This window comes from Schistocerca serialis, chromosome 3 (genome assembly GCF_023864345.2).
Source record: "Schistocerca serialis cubense isolate TAMUIC-IGC-003099 chromosome 3, iqSchSeri2.2, whole genome shotgun sequence".
Classification (NCBI taxonomy): domain Eukaryota; kingdom Metazoa; phylum Arthropoda; class Insecta; order Orthoptera; family Acrididae; genus Schistocerca; species Schistocerca serialis.
The window spans coordinates 433,792,489-433,810,270 of record NC_064640.1 but is presented as its reverse complement, the minus strand read 5'-3'; the positions used below and the strand labels follow the sequence as shown (position 1 = coordinate 433,810,270).

At 41.5% G+C, this 17,782-nt stretch overlaps 1 protein-coding gene across 3 annotated transcripts in view; it reads left to right on the top strand.

The window, feature by feature from the left end:
* LOC126470321 (elongation of very long chain fatty acids protein AAEL008004-like) overlaps positions 1-17,782 on the top strand; it is a 655,643-nt gene that overhangs the window by 367,795 nt on the left and 270,066 nt on the right. For all 3 annotated transcript variants that reach the window (XM_050098103.1, XM_050098102.1, XM_050098100.1), the window contains one exon: positions 13,367-13,557. In XM_050098103.1, the coding sequence (XP_049954060.1) occupies positions 13,367-13,557 (191 nt within the window). The remainder of the gene's footprint in view (positions 1-13,366; positions 13,558-17,782) is intronic.

Sequence of the window (17,782 nt, the reverse complement as noted above, 5' to 3'; positions counted from 1 at the left end):
CCTCGCAACTTGATCCGTCGTATATTATGAGCCAGCGTCAGATATAAAACATCTCCAGAAGTGTTACAAAAAGGCGTTAAGTAGGAAGATTCATGCGAAAATAGACAACTGGCTCTAATGTCATAATTGTGCATTGTGTCTCTAGCGAGTCTCTATGTTTTTGCCCATTACTCTTTGTTAACAATTCCTTTGCTCTATTTTCGTTGAGGAAATATTTTATAAAGGCGTTCCAAACTAAAGACATTTCATTTTATTATAGTGAACCTGTGTTTAGTAAGTGTTGACTATCACTTGCGTGCATAATCTGTAACCAAGTTAAAAGCCAAACATAATATTTCAAGTGGGTGTGTCTCGTTCAGAACAATAAATTCAGACCGATGACCTCAGCAGTTTGGTCCCTTAAGGATTCACGTCATTTGCTAAACATGGACGAAATCTATATAAGTACATGTATAAAACTATTTATTAGAATTTATTTTTATAAGCCGTTTTCGTCCAAGAAAAAGGCTTTCTCAGAGGCAGTATCTATGGTACCCAGAATTGCATGCCAAGGGTGGAATAAGTTTGACAGATGTACGCACCGGGAGAAGTTATGAGGACTGTAGGAATATGAACCTTTTCTGACATAGCTACAATACATGCAGTATGCGCATCTGCTTGCAGTGAAGTAACAAGACTCGATAATAGATTCATAAGAGCATAGGACTTCGGTGCTTGCAACTCAAGTTGCAACAAATATCCTTCAGGTCGCGTCATCTTCGGTGAATAAAACCTAGTCAGTGTCTAGGTTCCCGTACAGTGTGTCCCACCGAACGTCACCCCTTATAATATTCAATAACGTGTGATGATATGTGAAATACATGTAATTTTAAAAACTGTGATATGCAATTGTTCTAACGGTGCTAGTGAAATAATTTTGTGACAATACGCTACCTGCGCCATAAGCAGAATGACGGTGGCATCACTAGACACAGCACAGAGAAAAAAAAAGTGTGTGAAATCTTATGGGACTTAACTGCTAAGGTCATCAGTCCCTAAGTTTACACGCTACTTAACCTAAATTATCCTAAGGACACACACACACCCATGCCCGACGGAGGACTCGAACCTCCGCCGGGACCAGCCGCACAGTCCATGACTGCAGCGCCTAAGACCGCTCGGCTAATCCCGCGCGACAGTCACAGAAAATTGTATACAACTTTCCCCGCCCACACCGAACACCTTCGTATATCCTACACTATCCAGAAACTAGAGTCCAATAACCCCATTGTTTCCCTCTGATACACTGGACTCGCATTCGGGAGGACGACGGTTCAATCCCGTCTCCAGCCATCCCGATTTAGGTTTTCCGTGATTTCCCTAAATCGTTTCAGGCAAATGCCGGGATGGATCCTTTGAAAGGTCACGGCCGATTTCCTTCCCCATCCTTCCCTAACCCGAGCTTGCGCTCCGTCTCTAATGACCTAGTTGTCGACGGGACGTTAAACAACACTAACCAAACCTTTCCCTCTGATCAGCAGTCCGGAATGCCGCGGCGCTTTTCTTAATGTTTTGTTTAAACCCCAACAAAATCACCCTTTCGTATAGTTTTAAAGCCATCTCTAAACGCATCACCTTTCAGTAGTATCTGTTTCGTCTTTGTTTATATTTTTAAAACTTTTGGCTGAAGTGCAGAATTGTACCGCTGACAGCCCACCGCTCTCCCGTGTGGGGCGAGGGCGGAGAAATAATAATGGGAAATAAAACGAGTCTTGTGTGCCATCAATGAATTTTGTGTAAGATTACTTGATAATGGTTACCGTAATTGTGTAATCGTAAACCGAATAAAGAAACAATTCTAGCTGAAGGCGGTGTTACATTATTTAAAAAAAAATTCCATGTAAACTTAAAGATATCGAAACAATTAAAACACGTTACAATACGCAAAAGAGAGAGCATTTTTCTGCATGGGTAATACTTTTCATTTTTCTGTCCACCGAAATGTTTAAAGAACTGTGGTATTTTTAAACGCAACGATGTAACTCTAACGATTTTAGAAAAAATATTACAAATACCAATTTAGAGACGGAATTCTTTTTAATGTTAGCATTGACTTTTTCTTTTGGAAAAAGGACCAGTTTGTGTGGTAGATGTGACAACCAATGCCACCAACAAAGCGCATTTTCACTTTCATTGCCACGTGAACACCCGATTACGATGTTGTAACTGTTCTGTGTCGGCTGCCGTGACTTTCACAACCAGAGCAATAGCCAGTTACTTTGTGAAAAGTTTAGCGACAGACTGAATGCAGCATTCTATCACACTTCTCCTCTTTCCATGAGCTCTTGAGTGTTTTTAGGGAAGTTACCTCGTTCTACTAAAAGAGATAGTTGTTTCCATGTCTCGGTGGTATAAAATTAATATCTTAATAACACTGAAAAGTACTCGCCCTTAAAAGTACCTGAACTGGTTGGAATGTTCCTCCCGATATTTTAATTATTCTTATTTCCTAAATTCCTTTCAGAAACGTGATTTTTGTTTCTACTTGAGTTCGCGACTGTAGACATTGTCCTTAAGTGTAGAGTGACCGTATTGATAAGCATCCTGAGAACAGGTAAGCTGTAAGTTAAGTACTCATGTAATTTTAAGGGCGACTGAAGGGAAAGAAGGTATCTTCCCTCTCTTCGACAACGTGCCTGCTGGAGATGGAACAGTGGCTCAGCTCAGTTACAGTGAGGTAGGAAAGCAAATCGGCCATCATATTTTCGAAGAAATCATCTATCCATTTGCTTTAAAAGATATAGAGAAACCACGAAAAGCCTAATAGAAGATGGCCGAACAAGGATTTGGGAAACAATCCTCTAGAGTACGAGCAGTGTGTCTCAATCCCTTTACCACCTCACTAGGCAAAGTATGTTTTGAGCTTTCCTTGAAACAAAAAAGGAACCACCTGTATTTTGTGTGTTACTCTACCCTCGTTATTGATACAACAAAGGCTCTTCAAAACTGTAATCATTAATAGTTAAAGTAAAGAAGATGACGATTCTGTAAATGTTAGTAGCATCCTAGATCCTCAATTATTTGTTGGATGTACTCCAATCTCTGCCTTTCCCTGCAGTTTTTACCTTCTACAGTTCCCTCCAGTACCATGGACATTATATTCTGATGTCTTAACACACGTCTTATCATCCTGTCCCTTCTTCTTGTCAATGTTTCCCGTATGTTCTCATATTTCCCAAAGAAATTTGGTTTCTGGAAACCCGCATCCTATAAAATATAACACAGGTAGTTTTGGTGCCATTGCCAATGTACTAGTGTTTCACATCAGTAACTGCAATTGAACAGCGTATTCTACTACACCTGACTCAGTTGGACACGGATGAAGAAGGAAGTAGGCTGTGCCCTATTCAAGGGAATGATCGTTGTGTGTTTTAGGAAATCAATGTAAACCTGAATGTCGATGGCTTCAAGAACGTTTTGACGTTTCTGTTTCTGAATGTGAGTCCAGTGCCTTCATCACGTGACACCTGGCGCTCTTAAGTCCACTATTAAACATCTGATCGCTGTAAAAACAATAGGTCTGATACAATAGATTGTAATCTACCGGAAATTGAAGAAACTGACGGTGCTTCCGAGCAGTGCAGTGATTCTGCAGCTACGATGAATCAATACAGGAAGGAGTTAAGGACATTAGCTGCAAGTTGGCATATTAATACGGCAAACTGAAAATTCGTGCCAGACCGGGATGTGAAACCAGGACTCCTGTTTACTAGACAGATGCGCTGGCCACTGCGCCATCTGGACACGGTGGGCACCACCACCGCACGGTTCAAAATGGCTCTAAGCACTATGGGACTTAACTTCAGAGGTCATCAGTCCCCTAGACTTAGAACTACTTAAACCTAACTATCCTAAGGACATCACACACATCCATGCCCGAGGCAGGATTCGAACCTGCGACCGTAGCAGCAGCGCGGTTCCGGACTGAAGCGCCTAGAACCACTTGGTCGCAGCGGCCGGGACACCGCACGCACGACCGTAGCACTCCACCCGTCGGACACAAATTCTCGACTTAGGCCACAGACTACGGATGTGGTGCCCCTGCACATTAGCCTCATTACTCGCGGCATCTTGCCGCTTCCCGTACGAGATCGAGTTCGGCGTGCATCTGCACTATACCCCACACGTCGACATAATTACGTTACACACTGCCATGTTATACGCTACAGTTCGGAGCCTTCTAGCGACAGAGGGTTGCAACTTCCGTCAGCGAAGCGGGAAAGTCGACCGAGTAATGTGGATGACATTTTATACCTCAACCGATATCGAGAACAGATTAAAAAATTCGGAGGTATTACTTTTCAGCACGCTCTCGTATGATTTTTTGCACCCTAGGAGGGAATAAATACGAAACTGCCTAAAACGTATATGAACATAGTGTACGCTGAAGCCTAATTTGTAAGTTAGATCGCAGAAACAAACTTCATTAATGACAGGTGGTTGTAGATGTAGGGAAGAATGTTACACGAACGCTAAATTCAGTACAGCAATCATCAACCCGGTTTTAACAACGCAGAGTTTTCTAGGATAGACTACTGCACGTATTATGTCTTACCCTTCTCTTCTCTCCCTTCGATCTTCCGAAATGCCTTCACAAAAGAAGACGCAGTAAATATTCCAGATTTAGTTTTTTTTTTGTTTGTTTTGGTTTTAGGGCGCAAAACTCCTATGGTCATTAGCGCCCGTCCAGATTTAGAATCGCGAACAGCTGCCAACATGAGTAACGTAGAAGTAAATATCCTCGGAGTAGTGAAGCAACTCAAATCACTTAATAAAAGCAAGTCTTCTGGTCCAGACTGTATACCAATAAGGTTCCTTTCCAAGTATGCTGATGCATTAGCTCCATACGTAACAATCATATACAACCGTTCCCTCGACGAAAGATCCGTACCCAAAGACTGGAAAGTTGCACAGGTCACACCAATATTCAAGAAAGGTAGCAGGAGTAATCCACTAAATTACAGGCCCATATCGTTGACGTCGATATGCAGCAGGATTTTAGAACATATATTGTGTTCGAACATTACGAATTACCCCGAAGGAAACGGTCTATTGACACACAGTCAACATCGTTCCTGTGAAACACAACTAGCTCTTTATTCACATGAAGTGCTGAGTGCTATTGACAAGGGACTTCAGATCGATTTCGTATTCCTGGATTTCCGGAAGGCTTTTGACACTGTACCGCACAAGCGGCTCGTAGTGAAATTGCGTGCTTATGGAATATCGTCTCAGTTATGCGATTGGATTTGCGATTTCCTGTCGGAGAGGTCACAGTTCGTAGTAATTGACGGAAAGTCATTGAGTAAAACAGAAGTGATTTCTGGCGTTCCCCAAGGTAGTGTTATAGGCCCTTTGCTGTTCCTTATCTATATAAACGATTTGGGAGACAATCTGAGCAGCCGTCTTCGGTATTTTGCAGATGACGCTGACTAATAAAGACATCAGAAGATCAAAACAAACTGCAAAACGATTTAGAAGAAAGATTGGAATGGTGCGAAAAGTGGCAGTTGACCCTTAATAACGAAAAGTGTGAGGTCATCCACATGAGTGCTAAAAGAAGCGTTAAACTTCGGTTACACGATAAATCAGTCTAATTTAAATGCCGTAAATTCAACTAAATACCTATGAATTACAATTATGAGCAATTTAAATTGGAAGGAACACATAGAAAATGTTATGGGGAAGGCTAACCAAAGACTGCGTTTCATTGGCAGCACACTTAGAAAATGTAACAGACCTACTAAGGAAACTGCCTACACTACGCTTGTCCGTCCTCTTTTAGAATACTGTTGCGCGGTGTTGGATCCTTACCAGATAGGACTGACTGAGTACATCGAAAAAGTTCAAAGAAAGGCAGCACGTTTTGTATTATCGCGAAATATGGGAGAGAGTGTCACAGAAATGATACAGGATTTGGGCTGGAAATCATTAAAAGGAAGGCGTTTTTCGTTGCGACGGAATCTTCTCACGAAATTCCAATCACCAACTTCCTCCTTCGAATGCGAAAATATTTTTTTGACACCGACCTACATAGGGAGAAACGATCACCACGATAAAATAAGGGAAATCAGAGCTCGTACGGAAAGATATAGGTGTTCATTCTTTCCGCGCTCTATACGAGATTGGAATAATAGGGAATTGTGAAGGTGGTTCGATGAACCCTCTGCTAGGCACTTAAATGTGATTTGCAAAGTATCCATGCAGTTGTAGATGTAGATGATCTGAGAACTGCACCCGCGCGCTAGATGCTCTTAGGTCAGTGGAAGACATGTTGGATGTTACGGCGTAAAGTTACACGCCGGCACGCCAGTCGGGAACGACAGGGAAGAGAAGGCTGTGAGAAGAGGTCAGCCAATCGTACGCTGACCGACTCCCTTCCAGGACGACAACGCGACAGCAGCGGCCCCTAGTTGAAGAGTACATAATCGCCGCGCCCGACTGGTGGGGCCGACTTGGTTAGTAACTTCAATGTTACGCACTTCGACAGCAGCTTCAACGTTAGCGACTTTGTTAGCTAGCTCTACGTAGCACAGCTAGAGAACAGCAGTCACTGCAAAGACTGATTATTTCTTAAGTCGCCCTTTACTTGCGACACAACTGTGTAATTGCCAAAGTTAAGTATCTGTAACTTTCTTATTGTAATAAAACTCATTAATACGAGTTGTTTGATTGTTTGTCTAACGAACCGAGTAGGCAGAATTCCTAGACACAACACTGTGCATAACTGTGATTACATATTATGATGAAGGTGACTCCGCAATATTTTGTAGTGCTATAGTGCCACGTATCCGTATAGAGCCTCCAAAAAGCGATGGTACGTTTTTGCTCGAGAGAAAAACGTATGTTTATCAGAGTGAAGATGAAATTTTTTATGAGTTTCATTCTCAAATTTTTCACAATTCTCCAAGGTCAGCCACCTGAAAGAACCTCTTGATCAGCGAGGAATTATGACTTATGAACAGCTGAAAATAATAATCTCCATTTTCAGACGGTCTAAAAGGCAACGTAAATTTCACACAAGGACTTCGAAATGCTAGATGATTATGTTGAGAAGAGTGTATTATTAATTTTACGTATATCGTCATCAGTAAAGTATCTTGTGACACAGTAAACTGGCCTTTAGGCTTACGACGCAAAACGTGGAGCTTAATGTTAATCTTAGAAAACTATAGTACTGCTTGATTTACCTATATACTTACGCTGCAAAGTGAGAAAAGGAATAGATGTATTTATTTGTTAGCGGCAGTATGTAATTCGCGAGATATTGGTGCACAGTAGACCGGAATATTCCTGCAGCTGTCAAACGCTGTGCTACCTCACTCGGGCACCTTTCCCGGAGCGGACGAAATTGCATTAGCAGAGCTTCCGCCCCTAAAGACGTCTCGCGTTTATCACATTTTAGTTTCCGCTTCCTTTCCGCTTCCTGTGTTAGATTACATAAGTGAGTTCTGTCAAACGTTTCGCGTTATTACATTACAACGGACCCTTAGAGACTCAATGGTGAATCAGTGTGGCGAATGGATGGCTGGAGGTAGAAAGTTGATTATCACGCAGTATAGCCTCCTCCTGATTTCGTTTGCTTAACTCGATACGTCTGTCACGTTCTACTGCAGTTCTTCATTTTATACCAGCTGTTTACATTTTTTGTTTGTTTGTTGAGTGGCAGTTGTTTTATAAACATGCGTTCTCGTGAAGACAAGAATGATAACCGAACGACGTGATGCAGCTATTGAGATGCTGGACCCTCATTCGGGCAGAGCACCGTTCATAACCCCATCTGGCCACGCGAAGTTGATTTTTTCGCCTTAATAATTAAGGACACGTAACAGATAGGTTCCTTGACGACTCCGAACTTTTACTCCACCTCCAATCACATCTACCTTGAAGGAGCGTTAAATCTTTCCCCCTTTTTTCTTACGAGAGCGATAGTAGGAAATTCCAAGTACGTGCAACTAAGGAAATCGCAGTTATTGGTAAGGTATCGTAGAATAAAATACCGTGCGCATTATGATAGAACGTGGTGTGTGTGTGTGTGTGTGTGTGTGTGTGTGTGTGTGTGTGTGTGTGGGTGTGTGTGTGTGTGTGTGTGTGAGTCCGCTTTTGCATATACTTTCCGATCAAAATACACAGGATGTCCAATGCAACGTAGAGGCCACTGATACACTATATCCGGACACCCCCAAAAACATACGTTTTTCATATTAGGTGTATTGTACTGACACCTACAGTCAGGTACTCCATATCAGCGACCTCAGTAGTCACTACACATCGTGAGAGAGCAGAATGGGGCGTTCCGCGGAACTCACGGACTTCGGACGTGGTCAGATGATTGGGTGTCACTTGTGTCATACGTCTGTACGCGAGATTCCCACACTCCTAAACATCCCTAGGACCACGGTTTCCGATGTGATAATGAGGTGGAAACATGAAGGGACACGTACAGCACAAAAGCGTACAGGCCGACCTCGTCTGTTGGCTGACAGAGACCGCCGACAGTTGAGGAGAGTCGTAATGTGTAATAGGCAGACATCTATCCAGACAATCACACAGGAATTCCAAACTGCATCAGGATCCACTCCAAGTACTATGACAGTTACACGGGAGGTGAGAAAACTTGGATTTCATAGTCGAGCGGCTGCTCATAAGCCACACATCACGTCGGTAAATGCCAAACGACGCCTCGCTTGGTGTAAGGTGCTTAAACATTGGACGATTGAACAGAGGAAAAACGTTGTGTGGAGTGGCGAATCACGGTACACAATGTGGCGATTCGATGGGAGAATGCCCGATGAACGTCATTTGCCAGCGTGTGTAGCGCCAACAGTAAAATTCGGAGGCGATGATGTTATGGTGTGGTCGTGTTTTTCATGGAGGGGGCTTGTACCAATTGTGGTTTTGCGTGGCACTATCACAGCACAGGCCTACACTGATGTTCTAAGCACCTCCTTGCTTCCGACTGTTGAAGAGCAATTCGGGGATGGCGATTGTAAAGGGTAAAAGTCTCCTCGAAATCTTATTTGGAATAGGTTAGAGTACTGCGCTTGTACTCTCTTTATAATCACATATTTTCTTATATTTGCACCCGAACATAAGGCAATATTAGAGTTATTACCACTATTACTAAAATTGCATTTGCTGTTTATCAGACTAATGGTGACATAGGCAATCGAGACTTCAAATCAGTTTCTATGAAAGTAGTCGCTGTACATCGGTGAAAAGCACTGCCGTTTTTGTAGAATTCCCTGTGATATTTTGCTTACGCATTTAAGTTTAAAATAATCCGGGGTATTACTGCTTCACACGGACATTAAGAATATTGTCAAATTACACACATAACTTAATATACTACTAATTTAAGACATTTTATCCAGCGAATGAAGGTACCAGTTGTAACGGTCGTGAGAAGTTGTCAATAGCGCACGAAGATTTGCGAAAGAATCTACAGAAATGGTCAGAAACTGGTGATGCAGAGAATCTGTACAGTACTAAAACATGAAAATTCGTGGGAACGTTGTCGTAAAATGATTGTGAAAAGTATTGACTCCAAAAGTGCTAGATTCGTTGTAAAGTACTGATACTTATTTTTGACAACCTGTTCCTCATTCTCTGAAACATCGGTTTTCGACTCACAAATTCAAAACGTTGAAATCGAAATTTGACCATCAGAGACGTAGCATTGCCTGATTTCGTAAGCTCCAAAGAGGCGCAAAGATTCCCTTAGTGCATAACACCCTATTCCCTTCGTTCATTATATACGATCTAGTTGATACAGCAGGCGGACAAACTGATGCGGACAATCCACAGCGCATACTTCCTCCTACAGGAAAAGAGGAAGGAAGTTGTATTCTGCTGCGTACCAGAACATAAAGAAATAGAGGGAAACGACTTAGTTGATGGAACTAAAAATAATACTTCTATGGCATCAGTCGACAGTTATCAGTGATTCCGACAGAGTGTGGGACGCCTGTTTCAGTGTCATAGCCCTGAGACCCCTCTGTACTGAACCTTGCAATCAGACACGTGGTTATCCTCACTGAGACAGCTTTCATTACTTCTCGGATTAGTTGGTTCACCCTATATTTTACGTGACCAACCAGCCATATCAAAATGGTTCAAATGGCTCTGAGCACTATGGGACTTAACAGCAATGGTCATCAGTCCCCTAGAACTTAGAACTACTTAAACCTAACTAACCTAAGGACATCACACAACACCCAGCCATCACGAGGCACAGAAAATCCCTGACCCCGCCGGGAATCGAACCCGGGAACCCGGGCGTGGGAAGCGAGAACGCTACCGCACAACCACGAGATGCGGGCCCAGCCATATCGTACTACATTATTATTGTAAACACCCTTACAGACTCTTAACATGTTTGAAACAGTTTAGATGTTTCAGTAACATAAGAATGATAATTCTTGGGTTCATTTCGTATGTTTTGAAGTACACTTGCTCAAATGAGCACATGATTAGGTGCTGATGCATCTCGCTGCTGAGCAGAAATCCATAACCAATACTACTACGTCTTATAGATACACAAGCTTATAGTTGAGAGTGTTGCAAGTTGAAAAATTCGTTTTGGTACTACTGCTGTTCCGGTACATTTAGAATGTTATGTTCAGCTCCTGCCTCGTCTTAATACGACACATCTTGTTATCTAGGTAAAAAAAAAGAAGAGCGAATGGCTTACATTTTCATTTCGGCTGTGTGCTTATTAACATCTGCATTCATTTGGCAACAAAAGCGTCATGACTCTAATGGCCTCATTGCTACCGAACAAGAAGTAACGTAGGAGCAAACCTGTTAGTCTTCCAAAGCTCCAGTGTAGGCACTGTCTCCAGTGCCGACAGGGATGATGACGTCGATGCTCTGCAATGAGGGAAAAAAATCGTCTTAGTTGTTTGTACGCAGTCTATAAAAAATCATATGAGATTGTAAACACGAGTGTGTGTATCGTTTATTATGTGGTAATATTGGGGAACCAGACCGTAAAGATTGACTAAACTTTTGTGTAAAGCTCATCCTGACTAGAGTATACTAGACAAATGCTCGTTAATCTGGCCCTCTAATTTCATACGGAACTTCTCATCTTCCTCTCTCGCAACCAAGCGCCTACCCTATTACGTCACCTGAGCTGGGATCATCTGTTTCTTTAGGTCGGTGTGCAGTCGGATATTTTTATGTCTTCGCTGCGGCCACTACGTCGCTGATGTATCTAGTGCTGTGCTCACTGCTAAGCGTAGTATTTTTAATTGTTCGTGTAGCGGAAGGATCGACCTGCGTTCCACTGTTGCCCAGGAGGTGTTCGAGAATTTCTCACACATTCCAACATTCCTACGACACATATGCAAAAGTAGCATAACCTAAATCAGTGGATTAATTTCAAAACGAAAGATATTGGGGAGGTGGCTATGTGGGTCTGTACCTGATTACAAATCCAAATGTCCACACATATGTTGCCCAAGCTGTTTCGACAACGCTACAGATATTTTGCTGAGAAGTCGTTATACGTCCTCCATACAGTCCCCATCTCTCCCCATGCGATTTCCATATTTTTGGAACTCTGAAGAAAGACATTCGCGTTCGTCTATTGACTTTGGACGAAGAGGTGCCCGCCTGGGTACAATCACGGTTTCGTAGGCCACCACAATCATTTTTTCTGTAAAGGCATAAAGGCATTAACCGTCTTGTCTCACAGTGGGATTAACGTATTACATTTATGGCGATTAATTTTGAAATAACAATTTACTTACGTTTTCCCATCCATCTCGTTTTCATTTGGCTGTCCCTTATACCTGTTGCTGACTACATTTTGACAGCATTTTAAATTTGGTCAGTTTTCTTCTTCTGCACTTTCCTTATTAGGCCAGTTGTGGCCTCTTAGGATTCCTATCTTTTTCTCGGTCTGCCAGGATCTCTTTTCCCTTTTGGTTTAAAGTACTTTCCTGATGCGGTAGCCTCTCTGGATCAATTCGTTGTAGATGTTCATCCCATTTATTTTTGTTTTCATCCAGTTTTTCTTTGAAACTGCAAATTTTCAGCTCCCTCGAATATCTTAATTTCGTATTTTGTCTATTCTTTTACATCTTTTTACTGCTCTAACGAATCTCATTTCTACTCTTTGTATTTGTTTTCCTTGGGTTTTATGAGTACCGACGATTCGCTTCAATATAATAAGATTGACAAGGCGACAGGTTTATAAATTAGCAGTCTTAATTTCTTTCCGTGGTTTATGGTTTTAAGTTCTATTGATTGTTACACAGATACTCCCAAATCAATTCAACTTCGTCTGGATATTTTCTTCGCATTCATATGATACTTTAGATCCCGTATAGTTACACTATTTTGCCTACAAGGTTGTGATTTCATCAACTACTGTCTTAGTTCCCACTAAATATTTTCCACAGAAAGCCATTGGCTTTTATTTGCTTGAAGATATTTTCGTAATATGTTCTTTACATATTTTATTTAGTACAAAAGTTCCTTTTTGTAAAACGTCTACTCATGAAAAAAAAGTCTGTGTACATTCGTCAGCATATCGGAATTATTTTAGCTTTACCAAATGGTTTAGTTGTACCTCAGCGTTTAACCTTAAATTCCATATGCAAAATACATCGTCAATGTAAATATTAAACTGTGTAGGGAATAAACTACAAGCTTTTCTAACCCCTTTATTTATTTTTATAGGTTCTGTATACATGCCTTCTATGTCTGTTATTACTGATGTTCCTTTGCATATGCTTTTGGTAGCTGATATAAGCTGTAAAGGGTAACCTCTGTGCTCCATTTTTCTCCATAACTTTTGTCTAACGAAGTTATCAAAAACTTTCTCAGGATCTATAAAAGTAGTGTGTGTCTCTTTGTCAAACTCTCTCTGCTTTTCAACAAGCAGTCATGAAATAAAAACTAAATCAGTCGTTGATGCTCCTTTTCTAAATCCAACCTGTTTCTCCACAAGCAAACATTATGCTATTGTATTTAGTCTTCCGTTTAAAATTCTTGCATTTAGTTTACACGCTGTGTCTAGTAAGCTTAGTCTTCTGAAGTTTTCTCATTTATTTTTTTTCTCCTGTCTTATATATCATTTTGCTTTTGTTTCGGTCTCTAATTATGTAAAATACTGAAAATAAAATTTTTGTTGCCCTTGGAAACCCGCAAACAGGCAGCCTGCAACTGAGACCTGGTGTCCGTTTTAGCCACTTAGTAATATAACAGTATATTCCGAACCATAGAAATTATGAGGATTTATGGCTGTGCTCTGTACACATTACAATAAAATCATTGCAACATATTTGTGATGGGTTGTTGTCTTCGTTTGTTTCAGACCCGCGTGTAAACCACTGGCCCATGATGAGCAGTCCGATGCCCACGCTCATCATCTGCATTATCTACGCTTACTGTTCCAAAGTCGTGGGGCCGAAACTCATGGAGAACCGCAAACCCTTCCAGCTGCGCAACGTGCTGATCGTCTACAACCTCCTCCAGACACTTTTCAGCTCCTGGATATTCTACGAGGTAAGTATCGGATATAACCGACAAGCATGCTCATTAATCTTTTTTTGCTATTCTTCTTCTTCTTATTATTATTATTACCACCGTTAATTTCCCCATATGGCAAGCGCTAAAACACAATCAATTTTCATGGTATTTTCTTCTGTTTGTTGCTTTTTTTCTTTCCAAAAACCTCTGACATATTAATCGTACTTCTTCTTCATCTCTCCTTTCCACTTCTTTCCTGTTTTCTTCTCTTCGGGCGTTTGCTGAAATTTCTGTTTTCTGATTTTTTTCTCTGTATTTCTGCCTGTCTGTCGTGCCTTCTGCGGAGACGTTCGGTTTCCTGAGGTCTTCCATGATTTCCCTTACTCAATTGGGTTTCAATTTATTCCTTGTCACTATGTTAAAAATTTTCTTGGTCAATCTATTTTCGTTTATCTTATGTATGCGTTCGTAACTTTGCCCTTATTTGTTGTTTGTAATAGTCTATGTCTGTTCGTACAGTCCTTTTGTCGGTCTCCTTATCCAGATCTCCCCTTTCTGAACCGGCGACGAGATCTTTCTCAGTATTTTCCTCTCTTGTTTTTCCATCCCCTTGATTTTCATCCTTCTCTTGATTACGGTTCTTTCTAAGGTATATAAGACTTCTGGTAAGACTATTGTACTACAGCACCTTAATTTGGTACTGGTGGAAATACTCCTTTTAATTGTAATGGTTCCATAGAAGTCCGTATGCGTTTTGTAGTTTTGTGACACTTTCTTCATTGGATGTCGAGTTCAGTCCTGTTTTCTGTGTAATCTCTCCCAGAAATTTGAAACCGTCTTACTTGTGTTATCTTCGCATACTTCGTTAACAGTGAGTATTTGTCTGTGGATTTTGTGTCCATGTACTGCTTTTTTTCGTATGAGATTTGTAGTCTGTTGTGGCTGAGATTTCGTGTAGTGTCTCTAGAGCTTCTTTGGCTTCTTTTGTGTTATTTGTTATAACTGCTATATAATCGGCAAAGGCCAGATATATTATGTTGACGGATCTATACTTGCGTCTCCCCATGTTTAACCCGTTGACTCCTTTGTCCCATGTCCTGATTATTTTTACCAAAACAGGATTAAATAGAATGGGCGACAGGCCGTCTCCGTGCCTCACTCTTGTCTTGATTTCGAATTGTTCCGAGATCTTTCCTATAAGATTCTCTTTGGAAGTTGTATTTGTTAATATTTCCTGGATTAGCTTTCTGGTCTTGTTATCTACACTCATACCTTCCAGATTATTGAAGAATGTTCCTGTATCTATGGAGTCATAGGCTTTCTTGAAATCGAAAAATGTTATTGTGGTGTTCCTGGACTTTCTTCTTGTTAATATTGTTCTGAATGATCTTCCCTTCTTGAAACCTCCTTGGTATTCTTCTGTCTGTGGATCTATTTGAGGCTCTAGCTGAATTAACAGGGCTTTGGGTGGAATTTGGTATGCCACAGGCTGTAGTGAAATTCCTCTGTAGTTATTAGGGCCTTTTTCGTCTCCTTCCTTGTGGAGGGGTGTATTAGCACTGACTTCCATTATTCTGGTACCTTTTCTGTTTACCGAATATTTTTGATGGTTCCGTGTATTTTCGGTGTGATATTTTCGTGGTCTAATTTCCAGCTTTCCTCAATCAGTCCCTCTTCTCCAGGTGCTCTGCATTTTTCAATGATTTTATTTATTATTTCCACCATCACCTCGTGTGTTGACGGATTGGAATCGAGGTTAGGTTCTGGCTTCACGAACTGTAAAATTTGTGTTGGTTTATCACAGTTTAGTAGTGTATCGAAATATTGCGCGAATATTTCACAACTCTTTTGAGGATTTGTCTCCAATGTTCCGTCTTGTCTTTTGAAGATAACCAATGGGCAAGGTCGTTGGCAGATAGTAGTCAGCAGCTTCCAGAATTTGGACAGGCGCGACGGTCATGGATCGAATCCGCCTGGCGGATTAGCGACGAGGGCTGGTGTGCTGGTGAGTCTGGAAGTGGTTTTTAGGCGGTTTTCCACATGCGACAAGGTGAATACCAGGCTGTTACTCACGTCCCGCCTCAGTTACACTATTCGCAATCATTTAGAAAGCGTTCGCACGCTTTCACATGAGTAACACTACATGCAGACTGCTTGGTTGCAGAAACTCCATCCTGGGGAGTAAAGAGATGGCAACAGGAAGGACATTCGGTCATCCTCTAACATTAGAAATGCTGCATATGATGATAATCATTCTGACGTCGTGTAGGTAAGGAGTACAGGAACAAGAAAATGGAGAACTTAGATAATAATCACTACGAAAGCACACAGCATTAGATGATGCTTCTGCCTGTTATCGAGATTTTAAAAGTAACGCTGTGAGTGCAGCTGTCTGATATCTGTATATAATACTAACTTATAACTTAAAGTCGCTTGCTGCGTTTTTGTGTGTGTATATGGAGGGTAATCTCAGAAATACTGTAACGATTTTGATACGTTTTTTACCAATAGACAGACTGATTGACGAGGACGGATTGTGTGCATAATTTATTTCCGCTTTGCCAGGCAACTCGTCTGGGCACAGATACTTAGTGCTACCCTTGTGAAACCAAATTAGGCCGCTAATTCTGTGTAATTCTCCGAGTGAGAAACACTTGCACTGAAGGTGAACAAGCTTACTTCCTGAGAACGGTCATCCCAGCTGCAGCGTCTGCACAACAGTGGAGGTATGCCGTCCAATTAATATGGCACTTGAGGTCGCATCATGGATGTGCCATACATTTCTACTGCAGAATGGAAGGCTGAAACGCTGCTTCTGAGATTATCCGCAGCTAGTTTGTGTCCCGTAATGATAGAAGAAACTGCAGACTTTCAAACAAGCGTAATGGATGTTGTCTTCTTTGTTTGTCGGCCTTTGTTTTCCGCAGTTGCATATACTGAAGTTGTATAGGTTAAATACCATTTTTTTGCAACTGTGATGGAAGTCTTGTTAAGACCAAACGCGTTTCGCTTCATTCTAAAGCATCTTAAGTGGTCTGATTTTTTGTTGTTTACGTCGTTCTTCCTGTTCTTCAACATGTATTTGCTAGATTTTAGCACACAACACTTTCATTGCACTAAATATATTCAAGTTTCTGTTTTGTGAAGAACCACTGTCATCTAGACATTTCGTGTGTTTTGTTTTGTTATTGCGGAAACAGACACTTATTCCTGAAGGAAGAAGAGAAAGTATTTATGAGTCTGTTGAAAGCAGAAAATAATCCATCTCTAGCAAGAGGCAACGCCATATGAAAGATATTGTTTCTTAATTACGAGTGAATTTTACTGCTGACATGCACAGAACTACATGAGTAGTGGATTTGTCTGGAAGTTTGAATTGCATCTCATGGCAATCAACAGCGAAGGTAATTGTCAGTGAGACTTACACTGAAGCCAGAGGTGAGCCTGATGAAAAGAATAACTAACGAAAGACCAGAGGTTGGTCATGCTCAAACACACGTATGCCCTTGCACTGCAAAAAGAGATAAAACTGCAGTTAGAGGTGTGACGCCTAGAAGTGGAAAAACTAAAGTGGTAGAAAGAACAAATCCTTAATTGGCTGCGTTCTACCGATTTTTTACTACGTTTTTATTACGTCGCTTCGTTTTGTGTCTGTCAGTTCGGAACAAATTTGCTGTTTGCAAGCGGGGTGCACTCAGCCCCTGTGAGGCAAACTGAGGAGCTACTTGAATGAGAAGTAGCGGCTCCTGTCTCGTTAACGGACATACGATCGGGAGAGTGGTGTGCTGACCACATGCCCCTCCATCTCCGCATCCAGTGACGCCTGTGGGCTGTGGATGACACGGCGGCCGGTCGGTACCGTTGGGCCTTCCAAGGCCTGTTAGGACGGAGTTTAGTTTTTAGTTATGAGTACTATCTATCATGAATCCAATTGCTTGCAACCAGATTGAGAATATCTCGATTCCGTGGGAACTGCTGATAGTGTGCAGTCATTAGGCGTGTACGAGAGTCAATGTGTTTATGATACTATGTGTGGCAGTTAACAGACTAGAAAGAATATCATTAGCAGGATTATGGTCAGGACAACATCCTAGTTACACAGTCTGAAATTCTTTGGAGAACGACGTAGTAAACTGTCGAAATAGATTAACGGCGCTTTAGTTCACAAAGGTTTTAGTATTAAGTTGACCGCAACACCACTTTTGACCGCCGAACTGCTTTCAGTAGACTGTACAACTAGTATTCGATGTATGACGCAAGT